The sequence below is a fragment of the Branchiostoma belcheri genome, unplaced genomic scaffold, assembly GCF_001625305.1.
Source record: "Branchiostoma belcheri isolate BF01 breed outbred unplaced genomic scaffold, Haploidv18h27 scaffold38, whole genome shotgun sequence".
Taxonomy (NCBI): domain Eukaryota; kingdom Metazoa; phylum Chordata; class Leptocardii; order Amphioxiformes; family Branchiostomatidae; genus Branchiostoma; species Branchiostoma belcheri.
Genome location: NW_017803998.1, coordinates 2,682,024 through 2,704,514, shown reverse-complemented (window position 1 = coordinate 2,704,514; position 22,491 = coordinate 2,682,024). Strand labels below are relative to the sequence as shown.

At 43.2% G+C, this 22,491-nt stretch overlaps 2 protein-coding genes across 2 annotated transcripts; one reads left to right on the top strand and one right to left on the bottom strand.

Annotated features, from left to right (window-relative positions):
• Positions 1-1,006: 1,006 nt before the first annotated feature.
• LOC109476612 lies at positions 1,007-11,081 on the bottom strand. The gene is made up of 6 exons (XM_019777603.1): positions 9,419-11,081; positions 8,907-9,020; positions 5,914-6,345; positions 5,571-5,677; positions 2,589-2,835; positions 1,007-2,225 (listed from the first exon to the last, which is right to left on the bottom strand). Exons 1-6 carry the CDS (start codon positions 10,983-10,985, stop codon positions 1,660-1,662), a joined length of 3,033 nt encoding a protein of 1,010 aa, XP_019633162.1. The 5' UTR covers positions 10,986-11,081; the 3' UTR covers positions 1,007-1,659.
• A 3,416-nt stretch (positions 11,082-14,497) lies between these two features.
• On the top strand, positions 14,498-22,258 carry LOC109476611 (wee1-like protein kinase 1-A). Its single transcript, XM_019777602.1, has 13 exons — positions 14,498-14,737; positions 14,794-15,065; positions 15,862-16,048; positions 17,595-17,830; positions 18,150-18,201; positions 18,554-18,723; positions 19,246-19,367; positions 19,906-20,052; positions 20,399-20,506; positions 20,718-20,803; positions 21,103-21,270; positions 21,456-21,601; positions 22,055-22,258. Exons 2-13 carry the CDS (start codon positions 14,908-14,910, stop codon positions 22,182-22,184), a joined length of 1,710 nt encoding a protein of 569 aa, XP_019633161.1. The 5' UTR covers positions 14,498-14,737; positions 14,794-14,907; the 3' UTR covers positions 22,185-22,258.
• Positions 22,259-22,491: the final 233 nt, after the last annotated feature.

Genomic DNA, 22,491 nt, shown 5'->3' with positions numbered 1-22,491 from the left:
AAACTTGTAGAAATCTGAAGTGTTTTTTTGTTGTTGTTGTATCTAATGAACTTGTACCTTCCCTCTAACAGCAAACGTACCTTTTGTCCAAAAATGCTTAATCCAGAAGGGTTGGTAGAGGATCTGACATCGCGGTCAACGTACGGTGGTCAGGAACAAAGAGATGGAGGTGTGGCCTAACTTTACTTGGTATGCTGAGCTACGTAACATGCAAATGTAGACGATAGACGAGTCCATTATAGAGTAGCAGGGGTATTGCCATGAGTAGAGTAGAGTGGAGTGGAGTGGAGCGGAGCGGAGCGGAGCGGAGCAGAGCAGAGCAGAGCAGAGCAGAGCAGAGCAGAGTAGAGTAGAAGCTTTGGTCGGGTAGGACGTCTGCCCATTATTGCTGATAATAGTGCAACAGTCTTCTTCCCCAGCACAAGAGCTACCTACCATTCAAATTTCGTGCCCCTAGCATGTCTAGATCATGAGATATCAAAACCGGAAGTGCCACTGCAGTACCATAACAAGCCGCCAGGGGGCCCAAAATCTAATTATTTCGAGGTCTCATCAAGACCTACCCGCCTACCAAATATATAGACAATCCATTTAAGCCTTCTCGAGTTATCGTGTTTACAGACAGGCCGCTCTCACGCAGTGTGGATTGCGACACACTGCACTGTTTCTCCCCAAGCTGTTTCCTGTTACCTGTCAACTGTACGTGAACTTCGGGGTGACAAGGTTATGTTTTCGGGAGCGTTCGTGTGTGTGTCTGTGTGTCTCATAACCTAGACATGCTAGGATCATGAAATTTAGATGATAGGTAGCTCTTGTTGTGGGGAGGAAGTGACATGAGTTTGAGCCCCCAGCGCCTTGCTCTGGAACTTCAGGGCTTAGCTTAAGTGTAGCCTGACTAATCGCGCTCCTGGCGGCCGACCGCCCCGTAGTTGCCACCATGGGGGTCATTAACCTCCGGCCGAGAGCTTGTGTAACACAGGCTATGTATGTGACAATTATGCAAATATGGAAGTACTAGTAACTCGTGGTCATCAAGTCGGCAAACACGCGCATGGGAAATGAGCTGATCAGCGGGGATTGGCTGGCGCACGAGCTGGACTTGATGATGATGAACGTTGTTCTTGTAGATGCCCGGGAAATGACAAATGCACAACACTGGTACGGGGATGCCATCCACCCTGTCAAGGAAATAGTCTTACAAGAATTAGAGTTTCTCTGTTCTTTTATTTGTCCCCTGTGAACCCAGAAACCCAGACTGTCTTATCTGAAGCGCTGTGTATATCCACAGTGCACAGTTCTCTGCATGTTAACTTAAAACAATTCTTGGAACATATTATTACTTCAATACTAACACTAGGTGCATTGTTAAGTCTACTACTACATGTACTGTGTATATGGTCATTGATTTTTAGTCCAGGACTTCTGATTTGTATTTTCTGACGACTTTCAGAAATACACAATGCAGAAGCCAGAAGGTAGGAAGACAGAAAGACTCCCTGTCAACTAGAGCAGTCGCTATTAGCTGCAGGGTAAAAAAAAAAACTACAACTTATAAACAGCACGATATAAACTACTAGATACTGTATGAACAGAAATAAGAAAAAATCATACTAGTACATTGAAGACACTACAGATCTCTAAAACAACAAGTACAATGTACTACCAGCTGAACTCTGACCCAACTAGGTCAGTGACCTTTGACCTCTCAGTGTAGTGTTGAACAAATCCCTGCCAACCTTCATCCTGTAACCATGGTTCCAGTTGCTTAGCAACAGGGATGGCTGGGTCAGAGGTCAACTCCAAGGTCATCTCCAGTTCATGTGCTGAGATCAAGTGTTTTGTGTTGAGGCCTTGCTGTTCCATATACAGTGCACACTCCCTCCATCCTGCATTTAACCACCACTCGGCAAAGCACTCCACTATGGCATCGGGCAGCTCACTGTTTGGGGAGGTAGGGTGGCTGTTGGAACTGCAGATTTCGCTGTCCCAACCCTCAGTAGTGGGGAGGGGTAAGCAACTATTGGAAGAGCTAGCAGCTTGTTGCCAATACAATTGCATATCATACGTTTCATAACCAAAGTTGGGATGCTCATATGCAGGGAGGGAGTTGGGTATGTTGGAACAGCCAAAGTATCCCAAGGGGGCCGAGGGCTCTCCATCATCATCATCATCCATCTCACTGTCTGATGACAGGTCACATGACTGGGTGGGAGGACAGGATTGGTCTGTAGAGAATTCAAAACAAATGTTAATAGAATCACTTCATGATCTTTGTCCAGTCTCTAATACAGCTGTATTACATCTCTGACACTAATGACTACTACGAACTTCAACATTCATTCCTTCCTTCATTCATTCATTAATTCATATGATTTAAGGTTAGACATCCATGTAATAAAATAAAAATTAAAAAAAACAGTTACCCAAGCAAACGGTCAGACGTTTCAGGTAGCATCCACTTACGTCGGTAACACTGTTGCGATCTCAAGATCAACAGGTTATACAACTATTGATATGCAAATAAAGTAAAGACAAATTTAACTGTTTCAAATTCAGTCATGTGTTTTCATTTTGACATTAAAAATTACCGTTACCCTGGTTCACTGCTTTCTCATCTTTCTTGACAGCATCTTTCTTGTTCTTGTTCACATCTACGAGCACCTTCAACAGTGGTTTCCCCCGTTTGGCTTTCCTGTTGGTATAGCCCACCAGACTAGGCTTCTCTGCAGACTTCTTTTTCCCTGTCTTGCCCACTGGAGCCTGGGTTTCCTCCTCTTTGGTTGTTTCCCACTCAACATCCTTTCTGAGATGGCCCCCGCAGTTACAGATGCTGCACTGAAATAGAGAAATGAGACACTGACGTTTGAAGTTGAACTTCTAGTTTCACACCTCCATGAAATATCTAGAGCCCCATATGCTGTGATTTCGACCCCCTAAAGTGGTTAAAAGACAGTGTAGGGGGTCTTCTTTTGGGGAACTTTGTGACTCTTCATAAATCTTCAAGAAAAATAAAAATTTGACCTATTAAAGAATGAAGCTATAACCAAGGAATTAATTGAGCTGGAAATATAGCCTGGGTACCATCCAGATTTTCGCTACGCAATGCTTGAAAAAATCGAAATGGTCTACTGGAAATAGTGTTTCAGAGGGTTTTTTGGGACAATACCAGACCCCATACTGTGGGGTCACTTGTTTGAGACTACCACCCCAGATAGATGTCCTTCTGTACCTGAATCCTACGCTGTAAAAAGATCCTGGTGAGAACTCTGCCTTCCCACACCTCTGCTTGAAGTTACAGTACAGTGATATTGATGACACACTGCCACACAGCATACCTTACTGGTGTTGTACCAGATTTTGGTCCAGAGCCCCTGGCGCATCTGTGCGTCCGTGCAGCGCATCCGGGTGGACCGTCCACTTTTCACCAACACCTTCAGCAAAAACTCCTCGTAAGCCTCAAAACAGCTCTTGTGCATCAGGTTTCCCTGCAAGTGAGAGGGAATAAAAATTTATTTTACTGATATTATAATTTATAGTGATGTAAGAAACAGAGGCGAGCAGTAGAAACAGAAAAAAACTCCCGGGCCAGGGTTCGAACCCACGACCAAACCCGAGAACCAGGTTCAAACCAGCTTCAAGCCAGCTCCTACCAATTTGGCTGGGTCAGATGGTAGCGCCTATAAACTCAGTGACAGCAGTGAAAACACTTGCAAACCTGTAAATTTGGGGCTGGTACGTGTATTTCTGATGTCTACCTGCAACTGCATAGGAGGGTCCTGGCAAGTGGCAATGCTTACTGGCACATTCTGCATGGCCGACAACAGTAAACGGTAAATTCAGGATGGTCGGCAACGATTTGTAAATTTGGGCGTGTGAATTGACAATGCACAGTTAACATATTGTTAGCCTTACTGTTTTTAATCATGGAAATTGGTAGCCTGGTATCCAGCCTTGTTAGCTTTAGTCCGCTTCCCAAGATCGGACTAAAGCTAACAAGGCTGGATACCAGGCTAGGAAATTGGCATGTGAGCATTAACCAAAATGTGCCCCACTGTGACAGTCACAGTTGTTATGCAAATTTCTGGGTGGTAAAAAAAATACTAGTAACAACACCCAAACCATGGAGGTAGAACCAAGGAGGTTTAAACTTCCTTGCCCAAGCTAAGGCCTGCTACTAGCATAATATTTTCTTGTCAGTAATTTCGATTTTTAAATCGTCCTAAACTTCGACAGTTCATGGCTTCTTTTACTTGTTGTTTCCTGTCAAACACCACAACACTACAAGAAAAGATGCCGATTTGCCTGTTGCTATATTTGGTTGTTTGTAAGCGATAAACTACAAGTAGACTCTTTAAAAAAGCACAAACCTGGTCACACTTTGTGTTGGTGCATTCCATCCTGACTACGCCGTCCTGGTCCAGCGAAACCGCGCCGCCCTCCCCACACCCGCGCGGCGTACAGCACACCATCGGCCCCCCAGGCGTCCCCGCGTCCAGCTCCCGCCGACTTTTCTCCTCTTTATCCGCAGTTTTACTGTCGGAGCTCTTCCAGCGAGCTTTCTTGGCGACTGAGTTCTTCTTTGGGGCCATTTTTGAGGCTAAAAACGCTAGAAAAACAAGCTAAAAAGTTCAACAGTTGTTACGGAGTTGTACTGACCAGAAGAGTCTATCTGCAAACCTCCGCGGAGATGAGCTCTGCGAATTTGCTATAATTTATTTGCATCCGCGGAGTAACGATTGGCCTCAACTTTGCATGACAATAGCCTGGTAAATCGCGCTCCTAGCGGTCAAATAACTCATGGCAGTGAAAGACTGTATTTATGGCTGAACTTCGAAAGTATTCTACAATCGGGAAGCAGAGAAAATTATGTTATGAACGGTGAAAGAAAGTAATAAAGTAAAGATGGCAATTTGATCTCACTAAAAGCATGAAAAACTTTTTTGTAGTACACGTATACAATTGAGATCAGCCAACACGCACATTCATCATCAGTGCATTTACATTTATTCATGGCCCAGAATCTTGAACATTCCGTATGATGGTGACTATGTTTTTATTATGGTATGATGGTGAATATGACTCTATTACTTCCGTTTACCAAGTTCTGTCATTGTGTCACCGTGTTACAACTTGAACTGGGTTATTACAGAATTAGCGATTGAACGAATGAATAAATAGATAAATAATATGGATGGATGGAAGGATGGATGGATGGATGGATGGATGGATGGATGGATGGATGGATGGATGGATGGATGGATGGATGGATGGATGGATGGATGGATGGATGGATGGATGGATGGGTGGATGGATGGATGGATGGATGGATGGATGGATGGATGGATGGATGGATACTAGGTATATATACTAGTATTTCATTTGACTATCGAGATCGACATTTAGCATACATGTTCAAGGCAGTAGCTATTCTTCCTGTGGTCATTATACGCTACAAATATTTTTTTCCACATTTCATCTTAAACGTCAACAGTTTGAGCTTCCTCCGACAAATCCGATGGGCGAGTACTGCTAGTAGTATTCCCCTTACGCAGACACAGGACTCCCAAAACTGCCAGCACACCTGCGAAGATCAGCATCAGAAAAACAGACAGCGTGATAGCAGCGCCCTCTTGTGGAGTTTGGACACCGTCCAACCACTGGCTAGGGTTCAGGTACTCTGGATAAAGGCCAAAATACAATGTACACAGATAAGAGCTGTGAATATGCTGATATTATAATCAACCATTCAGAAAAATACTTGTATGATATTACACCAACTTGATCCAAAGTTTAGGCCAAAAGAACGACTGAAACAGCAACTGAGTCGCTCTTTCTATCAGTCTGTTCTTGATCTACTGTAATATTAATATCAAAACCTGTATTCTTGTGTTACTCTTTGGTCAAAAAGCTCACCTAGAAACGAGGGAGCAGTCACGTTCTTGCTGCTTTGTTGCCGACTTTCACCAGCCCTAAGCTTGGGCCCGGGCGGAACAAGAAACCCTTTGACTGCTTCCTGTACAAATGGCACCTCTTTACACATTTCCTGGTCTGGTCGCAGGAAAGGAGACAGACAGAGCCGGCTGGGGCCGTGAATGTTGCTCGGTAGAGGCACACGCTTTGACAGGGTGACCTCGGACGAAGAGTCCACGAGTAGTTCAAACGCGAACGGGACTCCCGGCCGGTTTTCCGCGGTCAAAGGCGTGATGGAGCCCGCCAGTGATCCCACCTCTGCCACCAGTGTGATGTTGGCGTAGCGATTGGAGAACCGGTCCAGCACCACTTCTGCTGTAAAATCACCCACGTGGGAAGGGCCATGGAGACTTAGACCAGAAGACACCAGGAGGGCTAAGAAAGTGGTATGGAGGGACAACCGGCACATTGTCGTTTTTCTAATGCTTGAATACTTCAACCTTTACCTAGGATGTCCGTAAAAGAAGAGACCTTTTTTTTCGATCAGACTGCCACAGTACCTCGTGACTCGTAACTGTTTACTTGTTCGACTATTTTTTTCTAACTAACTCAAAGAAAATCGAATTCGGGAATCCTGTAATTGTTCCCGTGTGATAAAAAAATATCGGTACACATAGGGGCCGGTCATCGATATCGAGGATCCGTTTGTTCAGTATGGTCAGTATTTCTCGTTTCACCAGGACTTTTATTAGTCTCCATTGCACCAGACCAACAAAGCGGGTTTGAATTCAAAATGTATTGTTAGAAATAATTGGCCAGGGGAGTTTCGTCACTGTATAGTTCTTTGGCTCTCCCGTGGACTGCTGGCCAATATTATTCCCCTTTTTTGCCAAATTCTACGATCAGCACCCCGGTACGGCAGGAAAGTCTACGAATGCCTGCTGAAAGCTAGACCTTTGACACAGTGGAGCCGCATACAGTACCACCATCCCTTCTCGTGAGAACATGGCGTATAGCATAAGTGTTATCGGGAAAAGATTGAAGAAAACAGAGTACATGTATGAGCTTTCGATCGATCCGTTTTACATTCTCGTGTGAACAATGCGAATGTTCACACGTTCAGGTAGATACTGTTTGGTCGAGGGAGAGGAAGGAACTGTGTGGGAAAGACCAATTTGATCAATAAATCAATACAGTTTACGACCACATTGCACACATTCACTCACCAAAAACACGTCATACACCAAATACCACAACGCCAATCGTGTTGCTGCATGTACAATTCAATTTATTTGCATTTTGTGCCAAGGATAGTGTACACAAGATTCGCAGCAAATGTACATATTGATTTTCCAAATCAATTCATAATTTTACACTTTATTGACAGCCTATGCCAGTTGTACAACGAACTGTGTTATATAGCCATGCATTCAAGTACCAGAGTACCAACCAAGGATTGAGGTGTTCAAGAATCAATTCTTTCCTAGAACTATCGCAGAGTGGAACTCACTGTCACCAAGTACAGTAGGGGCATTGTCAATAGATAGCTTTAAACAATGTCTAGAGATAGAAGTTCAAGGGTTAGGTGTAACAAGTCGATCGGTGTAATATAGCCAGCTGCCGCCGCGCCGCGTGCCTGCGAAGCTGGTGTGTTACACCGAAAGGCGGTTATACCGGCTAGACAGATACAGATACAGATATATTATATATAGGGTCCTGGGGATAGCTTACTTACAAGCAGCTGGCAATATGCATATAGTAGTAGACATCCTTCCATCTCATTTTGGTCGTGTAAATGTATGTCTTGTGTGCCTAATCAGTCCTCATATATATACACTCTGTTTAGTAGCAATATAGAACATGTTTAGTATTAGGTACAACTGCTCACTGTACCCTCCATGTATATAGTTTAGTGTAATGTAGAATGTACATGTAGAGTCGAAATATTCTATAGCCAGTACGTAGTTATTTATAATACTCTGTCAGATACAATGTCCGTTGACCATATGTATAGCATTATGTTAGACACATACCAACTAGTAATTTTATTATTTGCCATACATTGTACCCGTGACAATCGTTGTGCAATAAACTTTGACTTGACTTGACTTGACTTGACTTGACTATAAGGTTACATGTTATAAAGTAGTGCTAGCGCTGCTAGTGCATATTGCCATCCATATACATGTATTCTTGTAGAAAATTAGAGAGTATATAACGATATATATCTTCGGTTGAAAAGATCCATTTGAGTCACTGACAAGCATTCGTGTGTCAAACACGAAAGAGGACCTTCTAGCTAGTGGTGATTCAATGGGTTACTATAATCGTCTCCTGATTGGACCAGACCTTGTGACGTCATATCCGTCTTCAGCACATATCGGCTTGTTCTGTTCTTTGATGCCTAACAACTGACATCTCCACTCCTTCGCCCTAAAAAACAGAAGTCAGAGATTTTAAGATTATGGAAAGTACGTATCCTGGGCTTCCTGAATTCCCCCATGTTGGCTCACAAAACCCCCTAACACTTCCCGGTATTCTGAATTTAACAATTTCTTGTTTTCTTCGCCCTAAAAAAACAAAATCATGGATTTTAAGGTTATGGAAAGTATGATATGTATTCCTCGGCTCCTGAATTCCCCCATGATGACTCCCAGGTCAGACTCTGAGTCATTCCACATGTCACTCTTCCCCATCCATGTGCAGTCAACCTTCCGGCCAAACAGCCTGATGACACACACACACACACACACACACACACACACACACACACACACACACACACACACACACACACACGCACGCACACACACACACACTCACACGCACGCACACACTCACATGTACACACACACACACACACAGCTCAGCTACCCGAAACAGTACGCAACATTGTTCAACAACCTTGCACTAGAGGTAAACTATTCAGAGCGAATGTATACTCACCCATTTCGGCACCTTTGTTGTGAAACATCCTGCCATGCTGACGTAACCGCAGATCTTGATGACCAGAAAGGTGACCACTATGAACAAGGCGATGTCCAACAACATGGCGAACAGCTCCAGCCAGCCCTGGATGCCGTTAAACCATTCGGCAGGGTTCAGAAAGCCTGTATACACGAAAGAGAAAGAAAAGAGGCCCCAAAAATGATTAAGAATCAACGTAACGAAATAACGGTTCAAAAAAAGAAGAAAAGAATTGTTTAAAAAACTCGTACAGTTGGGGCATCATTACTAGAAGGCTTTAAACAGCTCCTGCAGTTAGATGTACAGACATTGGGTGTAAAAGGTCATTATACATTGTACTAGTTAAGTAAAGTAGCTAGCTGCCGCCGCGCCGCGTGCCTGCGAAGCTGGTGTGTTACGCCGAAGGGCGGGTATACCGGGTACTAGAATACACTTATACAGATATATGAATTTCCACTTGTTCAAAGACTTTCCTACACTTTTAACAGGTGGCTTTTAAAAGCTGAACCTGAACGGCAAACCTGAAGGACAGAAATCTCACCGAAAAAGTCGAGGAGCCAGTTGAAGTTGAACCCCGCGCCGGCGTCCCCGGGATTGCCGGGCCCCCAGGTGGGCGGCACGAGAAAGTCCTGCAGCGCCTCCTGTACGAAGGGCACGGTTTTGCAGACCTCGTTCCCAGGCTTGGAAAGCGGCGACAGACACATCCGACTCGTGCCGTTGATGGCTTTCGGCAAAGAAATGCGTTTCACGGTATCTGTCGCATATGGAGAGTCTACGTGTAACTCGAACCTATGCACTGTACCAATGCTATCTGCGCCTGTGCTGTAGGGTGTAATAGACCCCACGAGTGATCCCACCGCTGACACCAATGTTATGTTGGCGAATCTGTTGGAATGCCTGTCGACTCGAACTTCGGCCGTAAAATCGATCAGATCAGAGTCATGGTAGTAGAACAGGACGTTCGTCGTGGTGTTGATCCCGATCTTGACCATGATTAGCCGATCATACCGCGGCACGACCGTGACCGAGCGCCGCTGACGGGAGTACCGAACCCCCCGTATCCAGTCGTAGAAGTCCTCGACGCGCGATCCGGAATAATCTTCCCAGTTCCCGTGGCCGTAGATCTGCCACGTCTCCGAGTAGTCAAAATTGTTCCAACATTTCTTTGTCTTCAGGTGGAAGGTATTGACCACAACTCTCTCTGGCGGTCTCTCCAAGGTCCCATCCTCGCCAACTTTCAGCCATCCCATCTTTCTGGGGTCGAACTCATTTAGACCGTTAATGCTTACGTCTGTGTATAGCTGTGTTCCTTCACTTGCGGCGTAGTAGTACCCACTGTCAATCTGTGTAGGGGTGTCGCCTGTCACCTCCATTCGTACCCAATGTTGTGCCTTGTGAGATCTATCGTTTAGAGCGACCGTGAACGCTGGATAGGACAACACAACATCGTCAGTCCTACTGTCGTAGACTTTGAGGGACAACTTGACGACTGGTTTGCCGTCCGAGGACAGGTACACGGCGTCGTATTTCGGTGATTCCGGGTCCTTGCCGACGTGAAGAGCGCAGCAAACTTCGGATTCTTCGCTGTTCCAGTACACATCACAACCGTGTGCCGTCTGGTCGGATATGTACGTGTTGTAGCAGAATTCTAGCTCATGTTCGGAGCAGAGGTCTGTTTTAGAGTTGCAGGTGTCCGCATACTGCGGGCAGTCACAGATGCACTTTGATTCGTACTTCGGTCTGAAGAAGGAGTACCGGTTCTTGACGGCGTAGTCCATCTCGATGCCTTGGTAAGTCAGTTGCCATAGCAACGGCACGCTCCCGTTCGTTGCCATGGAGATGGAGACGCCGGCAGAGCTAGCGTCGTCGTTGGCGAGGTCGTCTAAGGTGAAGCAGAGGGTCTCCCCGGGTTTCATGGACGACTGGATGAACGTTTCCACGAAGGCCTGGGCGGACTCCCGGCTGGAGTACCGGACGTGGCCGGTAGTCGGCAGTGTTTTGGTACATCTGTTGCCATGGCTACCATAGACGCTAGCCAGCAGCAAGACGGCGCGTAAAACACACATGATGGGTGAATCTAATGAATGAAATTGACAAAAGTCGCACATTTAGTTGGAAGATTTTATGAACTACGTATTGTTGTATTCATAGTGTTAGCACCAACGTAACTGCATTTTGTCTGGAAACTATAGAAATCCAGACATCCAGGAAGTATACATGTTTTGTGTGACCGTGAATATATTGGAACTGTGTAGAGGACTTAATGACTTAATTTTTTTTTTAATCCAACATGTAATCACCAGACGTGGTGACGACACACTCAAGTTTTTTCAACTTATATTAATGCCGCCACCAACGCAGGGGACAAATACATGACAGGACAATACTCATTTACACCTGAGCTAAGTGAAGAAAGCCGTGTAAAGTGCCTTTCCCAAGGGCACAAGATCGGTGGCATGTCAGGACTCGAACCCGGGACTTAAAGTTCCGAGTCGCGCACTCTGCCGCCACGCCACACGACCCCACGAATGACTTAATTCAGTCGGGTATTACACCTAGCCTCTACCAGGCTTCGGGAGGCGGCTGGAAAGAGTAGAAATCGGCCAAATAGAGAGATAACATGCCAGGGGAGTTGGTCTGCTGGAGAGTACAGTTTGCTGTCGACCATTTGTTGGTTCCGCTTACTCCCACTCGGCGCGTGCAGGGTCATATTGAGGCTTGACCTCCCTGTCAATCAACTGATATTGATCCACCCATTCTTGGGTATCTTATACAACTAGCCAAGCTTACACATACATCAGGGCCCATCACCCTACATTGAACCGCGACGGGGGCCGACATCGTCTACCAGATACCTTTGACCCAGTGTTGACGTCACACTTCAAAGAAGCCACGTGACAATCTTCACTGGGTCAGTCTACTGAGGAAGACCAGAGTGACTGGTCGAAAGCTCTAGGTGAGAGAATTTTTTTGTGTTGGACCAAAAGTTTTAACTTTAAACATGTAACTACCAACGCAGATGAACTTTCATGACAAGCTTACACATACATAATCCCTCAGGAAACCCATCCAAAACAGCGAGCACAAGTCTTGACTCGAAAGTTCGCCCACGCCCAATATAATCTAATAATATAGATATTCTTGCGTTTATATATTCATATAAACATTCACTTCCCTTGTCATATTGAAAATCGAACCTACAAACGTAATGCTTCAGATATTTTGGGGGAACTGCTTCTAATTGTGAAACCTAACATCATTGTTCATCATCATCATTGTAGAGTGACAATAAAGACTCAAAAGAGTGTTTTTAAGTGAACGGTTTCTTTTTTAAATCAAACCCAGTCATCTCTGCAGAGAACGGACCAATAGGGAGTCTTCTTTATCTTATCTTCTTATCTTAATAATACTGGCACAAAGCCCTCTCGGGCATAAACGTCCAGGGGTAGGTCATTGGTGCACGGCTAAGAACGGCCGGTGGTGGAAGTGCTCGTATCAAATATATCAAATACAAAAGTGAAAAAGGGTTATGTACATGGTGCTAAAAATAAAGAAAAAGGAAAAAAAAAGTGATGGCCGTCTTAGCATGATGTCTATTTACTCATGTATGGGGTGGCCCATGTATCGGGCCAACCCCAGTTTAAAATTCGAGAGTGATGTGCATGTAACTGTGTCAGTAGGTAGTTGATTCCAATCAGATATTGTGCGTGGGATGTAACTACTGCGGTATGTATCTGTTTTACAGTATCTTTGCGTTTGTACATATAATTACGTTTGAAATTCACTCGTTCTTTGCTTTTATTTTATGACTACTAGTGTTACCGGTGTTACATATGATCAGTTGGCAAGCGCAAATCTGAAACATCTGGTAGAATTGATTTTTACGACATGTTTACTTTTTCCGTGGGAAGGCTATAGCGCACAGAGTCTCAAAGGTAAAATACAAGCCTGTTGTGTTTGTTTTCACGTGTGACCGCGCAGGTATGAATGCTCAAATGACTTCGTCGACAAATTTTTTTGTTGTTGTTGTTTTGGAACGAAGATGTTTTGTAGACTTTGTCTTTTCAAACTTTGCAAAAGTCACCTACTAGCTATACATGTATATAGTAGAGTAAGATCTTCACAGGCTAAGATTTTAACACTCGGTCGACGTTCGCCACACGATCGCAAACTGAGGACCTTCTTGGAATAGTCTAGCCTCTACAAGGCTACCTCAACTCGAAACTGAGTAGAAACTTTTCCTCAATATCCAAGCAGATCTTTTAGTGGCTGCAAGACAGTATCAAATTGGTCAGGTATTATCCATTTGCTAGCCTCTCCCAGGCTTGGGGAGGCGGCTGGAAAGAGTAGGAATCGTTTAGAGAGATAAGCATGCCAAGGGAGTTTGTCCGTTGAGAGAACATTTCGCCGCACAACGGACAAACTCCCTTGGCATGCTTTACTCTCTATCTGGCCGATTTCTGCTCTTTCCAGTCGCCTCCCCAAGCCTGGTAGAGGCTATCCATTTGCCAGGCAGTTACCATTTGCCACCGGAAAGGCTGGAGTAAAAAGTACAGAAAAAAGAAGAAGAAATCCCCATAAAAACGCTTAAAACAGCTAAAAAAAAAAGCAAAAGCCCAAACCTCTGCTTGGAGGGCAGTCTTTTCCCTCACCGCCACTGACCACGCTTTGGTAACATAAATTGAAGATCAAACATATTATGGATGAAACAAAGAAAAACAATACTTTGTGTGCAACTCACCTGTCGTAGTACTCTTCTACCTCTTGCAATAATACAGTCCCTCTTCGAATGAGTTTTATAGGTTGGGTGGATTCCCAGCCGTTTTGTTATGTATGTACTTTTTAAAACTGACCAATCACGATCGCAATGATTAACTGGGTGCCGATTTTTTTTCTCACAGGAATCAAAGCATATCTGCAAACATGGATTCGTCAGCGTGGCAAAAATAGATCTCAGAGGAAACGGCTTGTACACAAATAATAAACAGGTTTTGAAGATCAAGACAGGTGTTCGTGCCAGTTATTTTATTTGTTTGTTTGTTTGGATTTGTTTGTTTGTTTGTTTGTTTGAACCATTCTTTATTCATAGGAAGCTCAAATCGACCTGCAGGCCGCTTCTCATTGAGGTCATGAGGGAAGAGGTAAGGGTCAGGCAAAATATCTAAAACTTATACAGTTTATATCATCTAAAATCCAAAAGAATCTGTACACATATTGGCTGTTTTTCTTTCAATGTAGTATACTAGTAATTGGCACTTATTGACTTGTGTGAGTGATTACTAATTTGTTAATAAAGGATAAGAAATTAGATTTATTTGGCTGTTTTTCTTTCCAATGTAGTTTAAGTGGATGAAGAAAGACGTCAAATATATCATCAATGGGCACTTATCTCAGATTAATCACGTTGATTACATTGATTAATGGTTGTTGGGTTTACAATCCAACACGCTTGGTGACGCTTTTGAGCCACTCACTGATCACGTGATGGAAAGATGTCGTCATTTCTAGCAGTTACCTGATTGGTCAATAGTTGGACAATGGTCCGCATGATGTCATCGCGATTCCCTAATTGGCCAATTTTGAATTGTGGTACGGACCCTGATTGGTCGCCGTAGACCACGTGATTAACCGACGCGCGAAATATTAATCAGACAAGAGACGGTGTCAGCGAGTTTGCTGTTCAAATTTGGGGCGGTTTTGTGACCTTTGGTGGTTTTCTGCTCACAAGTTCGCGATCTTGGGGCCCCAGCCTGTCTTGGCAGTACTTCTCGGACCCAAGGACTGCGATCTGAGGGAAGATCTGAGAGAATTTCGCGTAGATTTACGGATTTTCTCGCCATCGCCCCCCTCCCCACGTTGGGTGTGTATCACGTCGAGTACTAGTAGTGGCCACAGCTGCCCGGAAGCTTTGAGTAGTGGCCGTCTGCGAGAAATTTTGTAACATCCCTTGACATACTTCTGGTCAATTTTTTGCTGAAGCTGCACTTCTTTCTTGGACACCTAAACCTTGTCGGAACCTTGCTGCACCATATGCCGTTGAAGCTGAGCTCGTGTTCGGGCGCGATGGATACGGAAGACCCCGTAGCGCAGACGTTGGATTTCGGGGACGGCATGGGGAGCGACGGGGAGCCCACAGAGGATTCTTTCGGTTCTTCCGGACTATCCAGCCCAAGTTTCACCGGGTTTAGGTCAGTATTTTACCATTTTCCCTGTCTTTTTGATCCTCACAGCTTCCCCTATGTCTTAAGAGATTGCGAGAGGTATTTGGTGATGTTTTTATGCTTGGCAACATGCTTGTTTTCATGCCATATGTCGCAACATAGCAAGGACAATAACAACCGTATCGAATGTCTCCATTTTGCCGTTTACATAAAGGTGACATAATTGCTACCTTGTCGTAAAGTTTAGATTAGAATAGTGTCGAAATTTGGCAACATCTTAAAACACTAAACACGTATCTCTGTAGATAATACACTTTAGATTGCCCCAGTACGGTATTTTTGAGGTGAGAAAATGTTAGTAAAGTGGTAATTAATTTGTGGGTTTGTGGACGGAAGTCGTGTGAAATGAGTCATACGATGACGTCATTAGAAAAACTGACGCAACTGACTCATATATTTCTTACTAAACTATTGTTCTGAATATAATAGTTTACTAGTACCTTGATAACCAAATAAGGTAATTTCCGTCACAAAATTTCCACAAAGTTACCGTTATTTTTATTCATGTCTATGTTTTTGTGTGTAAATGTACCATTTGTATTCTAAATTTTGGTTGCCTGTAACACCTAGATGTTAATTTATGCTAGGTCACTGCAAACTGTGCCTTCTCACAGTTTTAACATTTCAGTGGCTACTGTGAATTGCCTTAAACTGTTAGCATTGTTTTATAGTTTCATTTTTTATTTTTTTGCAATGAATTATCACAAAGCTTGAAATCTCAGGGTAAAAAAAAACTAATTTCTGATTTTTCCCCTTTTTGTAGGAGTAAGACTGACCTTGACACTTCTGACAAGGATGCCTCGCTGGACTTCTGGGACCCCGACCTCGCCAGTCCGACCCCTAACCCCAGCCCAGTCAAACGTAGCGTACGGTTTGCGGTCTCGCCAGAAGCCAGTCCCAACACCAGCGGCAGTAGTGGGGACTGTTCCCCACCCCACAAGTCTATGCAGGTACGCATACAACTCTTCGTTGTTCAGGGTTCTAGCTAGGATTTAATTTTAGCGTAGTGGCACTGGCCGCATGTTGAGGAAACAAAGCGACCGAGGGGGGGGGGGTGGAAGGGGGGAGGTGCCCCTCTTTCGCAGTGCAAAGCTTTTTAAAATTTGAGCTAAAATTAAAAAAGAGGCCATTTTAGGGATAGGAAAAAATGTTATTTCTAAGGTATGTACAATGTATTCTAACTGGATTGGTAATTTTTCACATTCGATCTGGCATTCTTGAATAAAGAAATACATAAATATAATGCCCCTAAGCTGTATTGAAAATTAGCATAAGGGCGAAAATTTAGCGTGGGGGGTCAAAATTATAGCGTAGGGGGCCACTACACTACTTCGCGCTAGCTAGAACCATGTTGTTCGTTTGGTACATCTATAGTTTTGACGTGCCAGTTTTGTACAATAAGTACAAGCTGTGTGAGACTGGACTGTACAGTTTCATCCACTCACACAGTGATGGAGAAGTGTGGTGGAATCTTCAACGTGTGTGGCTTTCCTCAAAGCCCTTAGCGTCCCATCCAAGAGTAATCTCCAAGCAGATCCCTCTCGGTGGCAAAAAGACAGTATCAAATTGGCAAGGCAGTATCCATTAGCCGGAGAAGCTCCATTAGCCACCGACGGGTGGGGGTCAGGACAAAAAAAACAGCCATATATAAAAAGGTAACGATCATTCCCCACAACCTCTGCATGGAGAGTATCCAAGAGGACATCCCTAATCAAAACTCCTTTTCACCTGAGTTGAGTGGAAAAATAGGTGTGAAGTGCCTTTGGGTACTACATTGGGGTCTTGCCAGGGATTCGAAACCACCTTACCACAACCTCTTGTATTGGCATTTTTATCAGAGTTGTAAAACACTCAACTGGAATTGTGATATTGAGAACATCTCATACCAAGAAGTTTCTAAACTAGTGCATTTTGCACTGCTAAGTCAGTTGTTCCAAGGACAAATTATAGCACTTGTTATAGCACTACATATTAGACAAGAACAAAATGCACTCAGGTAAACACAAAACTGACAAGAACATGATTGATTTTGTTAACTGACTGAAGATCAAATTTACCTGTGCTTCATTAGAAAGCATGGTAAACAGAACCAAGAACAAAGGCAATAGCTCTATTTCCTCATCACAAATTTACCAAAGTAACTAATTAAAGTCAAAACTGACCACGAAATGTAGAAGACCACTCGGGGGACAGATAAAATGTGGTCTATATTGACAGGAGGTGGTCACTATAGACAGAATTCATAATGCTTGTGTCAATGGGGAAAATTTGTCTAAAAAGTAAGGGACCACCAAAAACTGGTCACATTGGCCAGGTGGTCACTTGTTCTGGTTTGACAGTAGCCACCATGAATAGGGAATGTTTGTGATTTTGTTTTGCACTTAAAGATGTCCTAGCCTTGGGTTAGTTTAGGCTGCTGTACAATATTGTTTTCAACTGAAGATTACAGTACTTTAGTACTGTGTCTGATCTCCTTGTATCCACCCCCCTCCCCAGGAGCTGAGATTACTGGACACTCCCCGGACCCCTAAGACCCTGCTGCGCTCCCTCGGCAGTAGCAGTGTGAGGAGAGCTCGCCGGATCACCCCCACCGGTCCCGGGAAACTGTTCGGCCTGAGCACCAGCGAACCACGACACAGGGTGGCGGAACGACCAGCCGCCAACGTGAACCCTTTCACACCCGACAACAACGTGGTGACCAGAGCTACGGGTAAACGTAGACGACAAGACAGGTACGTAATTTTCAAATATTCAAAATTCCTTCTTTTCTTCTTGCAAAACTTCCCATACCATAGTCAGCTGTAGTACATTACTGTGTGCAAACACTTTGGTTTTATCTTGAAAGTTCATCTGTGTTACCATAGTAGATTAAGAAGTCACTATGAAGCACCTGTTAACTGTATTGTCCATCATAAGAAATTGGAGTTACCCAAATTTTCGACGGTACAACTCTAGTCTTTGAATGAGTCATGATGTACAGTGTCTTTTTGGTTTGGTCACATAGAAGATCTATATAATCACGTGATAATCATCTTTTCCTTTTCTTTCCAGTGGGATGTTATCTGATGTTGACGAGGAATCAGATGAAGAAAATCCAACCAAAGTAAGGAAGCCAACTTTGTCATTTTATAATCTTATGTTGATCTTTTCTGATAGACTAAAACAACGACTGAACAAGAAATCTGGCATGCATGATTTCAAACTTTGATGTTGTGTTATCTTCAGTACTACATACATTTGAAATTCTCTAATTGTCTAAATTTGAAAACAGGAAAGCCATAAAAACATTATTAGTGATTATCAAAGTTTTAATTTATATAATCTTTATTTATCATTACATTATCAAAGTCCAGGAAGAAACTGCCAGAACAAGCCCAACATCAGATATTGTTTGCAACATTTTCTATCTACCATCACTTTTATCATACTTACATGCTCATTTTGTTTTGCGACAGAAAATTGCCCTCCATGACGCAAACGTATCCAGATACAACATAGAGTTCCATGAAGTAGAGCGAATTGGTTCAGGGGAGTTCGGCTCTGTGTACAAGTGTATCAACCGACTGGACGGATGTCTGTACGCCATCAAAAAGTCCAAAAAGCCAGTAGCTGGCTCCACAGACGAGTAAGTGGTTTCAGTTTGTGAAAGTTAGACATCCAGGTAATGAGATAATAGTACTCAAGGAAATTGTTACTCAAGCAACTGGATAGATTTTGAAAACATCACTGATAGAAAGTAGTTGACTGCTACTTGAAATGTCTGACAGTTTGCAAAACTAATTCAGTTGCTTGAGTAGCAATTTTATTGTGGTTTCAGTGTCTTCTGTGGTAGTTTGTGTGTAGTTGTAGTGGTTAGCGACCCTGCCTCTGGACCAAGAGTTTGGGTGTTTGAATCCCAACTGTTGTTGCTCACCTCACATGCATGCTGCTGGAAAGGGTTGCTGTCCTTAGTTCACTGTTTATTGTACTTGGGGTTTTGCAGAATGGCCCAGTACAATGGACCAGTGAAAACACTGTATGTACTGTCTGTCCAAACTTAATGCATTGAAGGATCAATTGTTCCTTTCTGTCCACACTTTTTTCATCATGTGCTATATAATAGTCTTGCATAAATGAATACTATACTAATGGCTTCTTTTTTTTTCAGACAAAATGCAATAAAGGAAGTCTATGCCCATGCTGTGTTAGGGAAACATCCACACGTGGTAAGGTACTACTCTGCTTGGGCAGAGGATGACCATATGATCATACAGAACGAGTACTGCAATGGTAAGTCAACATACGCTAAGGAACACATCCTTTTAGACATTATGTTAAATCTCCTCTGACAGAAACTGTTCAGCGTTGTTCATGCAATCCTTGGCTTCCTGAATTCCCCCATGTCGACCTCTAATTCCTGCTGGCTCCCGGATTCCACCTGGATTCAGGATCTTCAAATTCACCCCTTTTCCTTAATATCTGACTTCTCTGAGCTTTGGACCTGTCATTCTGCCTGTCAATCTTCCCTAACCCACGTGCTGTCAACCTACTGTTTCTGGACAAATGTACACCAAACCCACAGCTCAGCCCACTTTTTCTGCACTCTGAAAAACTATATGAAGATAGGAGACTCAAACAATGATATCCTACATCTGTCAAATTAGATGATAGTAACATTGTAGTGTACATTTGTTGTTACTTTTGCTATAAGCAATTGACTGATTTGTTAATGCTGGAATGAATGTTTGTCATTTTACTATTCAGCCACACAGTACAATTACCAATATTATTTCTCAGCACTGACTTTGCATGTGTCTACCTCCTTCAGGTGGGAGTTTAGCAGACGACCAGACAGACAGTCAGAGGCGCGGCAGAACGTTTAGTGAGTGTGAACTGAAGGAGGTACTGGTACAAGTGGCACAGGGGCTCAAGTACATCCACAGTCAGAACCTGGTGCATATGGACATCAAACCTAGTGAGTATAGATGTGTTCTAGCCAGCCCAAAGCCCTCTGAAACACTATTTCCTGCATTTTGAGGAGCACATTGTACAGATACACTATTATTAGTTTAAGGCATCTGTTGCTATATCTTTTCATAGCGACTTTGTCAATCAGAAATGACAGATTGGGCAATATTTTTATCTGTCACGAAGAGCAGAATTCTGTTATATGATGGAAAGACAAAACACTGATCTGAATATTTAACATAGCTTTCATACAGTTGTGGCTGTGTTCTAACATGCGTCAATCCAAGAATTATGAAGTTGTCATAGTGATTTTTTTTACCTGCACTCATCAGTTTTGTCTTGTCCTGCTCTAGGTAACATCTTTGTGTGTAGAACAACATCCATCGTCGACACTTGTCAGGACGAAACCTGTCACATCAACCAGAAGTTAGACCGGGGCATGCACACGACCTTCAAAATAGGTAAGCTGATTAACTGTCAGCCAATCATAAAGCGGTATTGCTACAAACCATCCAATCACAACACAGTATTGCTACAAGCCAACCAATCATAACACAGTTTTGTACAGTCTTTCTTGAATATGCAACAACACCATTTCTATACGGAAAAGCTATATGATATGTGAATGCATGATATACTGAATATTTATTTGTTTTTCTTTGTTTTCTTCAGGTGACCTTGGACATGTGACCTCTACGTCCCACCCCAAGGTCGAGGAGGGAGACTGTAGGTACCTGGCCAATGAGGTTCTCCAAGAGGTGAGTGAAGACAAATCCATCTCTAAAAAGAACAACACACGAGAGTGTTGAATGTTGTGGTAGATTCTTTCCAGCCAGGTTATACTTCCTGTAAGTCTAAAATTTCTTTCCTGCAAAATTTGTAGTTACATTTCCTATATTACAGAAAGAAAACTGTTCATTTGTTGAATATACAGTCATAAAAAGTGGATATTTTCTCATTAGAGCCAGTGGTTAAGCCTTAGTCAGGTACAAGACCTTTTGTGTATTCATGTTACATATAAATATATAATAAACACTTGGAAATTCCCCCCTTCTAGGACTATACCAACCTCACCAAGGCAGATGTGTTCTCGCTGGCCCTGACCATTCACACAATAGGGAGTGCAGTACCCTTGCCCAAGAACGGTGATGACTGGCACAGAATACGACAGGGATATCTGCCACCCCTCCCACAGTGTTCAGATGAGTTCAACCAGCTGCTCAGGGTATGTGTTGTGATGGCCTTCAGACTGTGCCATTTTCACTATGGGGGTTTAAATGTGTAAATTATACATTTTCCTTTTCTGTAGTCTCAAACTAGTCAAGAAGACTGGCTTTACAACTTTGGACTTTCTAATACTTCAGAAAAAAAGGAAAAAGTTGTAACCGTCTTCCTCTTTTTCTACCCCAGTCCATGGTGCACCCAGACCCCAATTCCAGACCGTCAGCGGTATCTATCACCCAGCATGCCCTGCTGTGTCCGACAGCAGGCAAGACAAAGGCACAACTACACCGCGAGCTGAACGAAGAAAAGCTAAAGAATGAACAGCTGGCCAGGTGAGTTTGCTTGCACAACTTTTCTCGCTGTCTCTTCTTTGATTACAATTCTTGCTCTTAAAGCACAAAACTGTTATATAATAGTAGTTTCTTCTGTTCCTGAAGATTTGAACTACAAATTTGAACTAAAAACTGATGTCAATTCTTGAAGAAAGTAAATCTTGAAAGTTTTGCAGTTTTATTTTCGTGGTGACTGCTCCATCACTAACTCATGACACCACGTATATGCGCTTCCAATGTACTATACTACAGAATTGTTTCAATCATGAATTTAGAATACCACAAAAATACTGATTTTAAGTAAAAAACCTGCAAAGGAGCTTGCAAATTAGGTCAAGAGACTGGGAAATGCTTCTTGTTTATTTGTATAGCAATAAACCATTCATAAAACCCAATCTAACATAAATTTAATGTTTGCACCACTAATGCATGTCAATCATTTTCGTCACCCAGGCAACTAGAAGAGGTGAAGCACGAACACGAGGACGCACACACGCTCGGCAACACCAGGTTCAGACCAATCAGGAAGAAGACTCTCGTTGGGAAGAAGTTCTCACGTAGTCTCAGTGTTACCATATACTAGCTTAAGGAGATTTAGAAACGTTAGAACAGTAGTTTTATATGAAGCTTGGGAACTGCCACGTTTGAGTATTATATCATTAAAAATGTACAGCTGGTTTACTAACCATTGTAGCAAAGGCACATTTTTTTACATCTTGTGAAAGAAAAGTAACACCGGCCTACCATGCTCTAGGAATTTTCAATATTTCCAACTGTCTCTTTTGTCAACTGCCACCATCACTGCCTTTTAAGTCAATTAATTCTCAGCCAATCAAAAAGGCCGTACTGCTACAAACCAACCAATCACAATGCGGTATTGATACATTCTT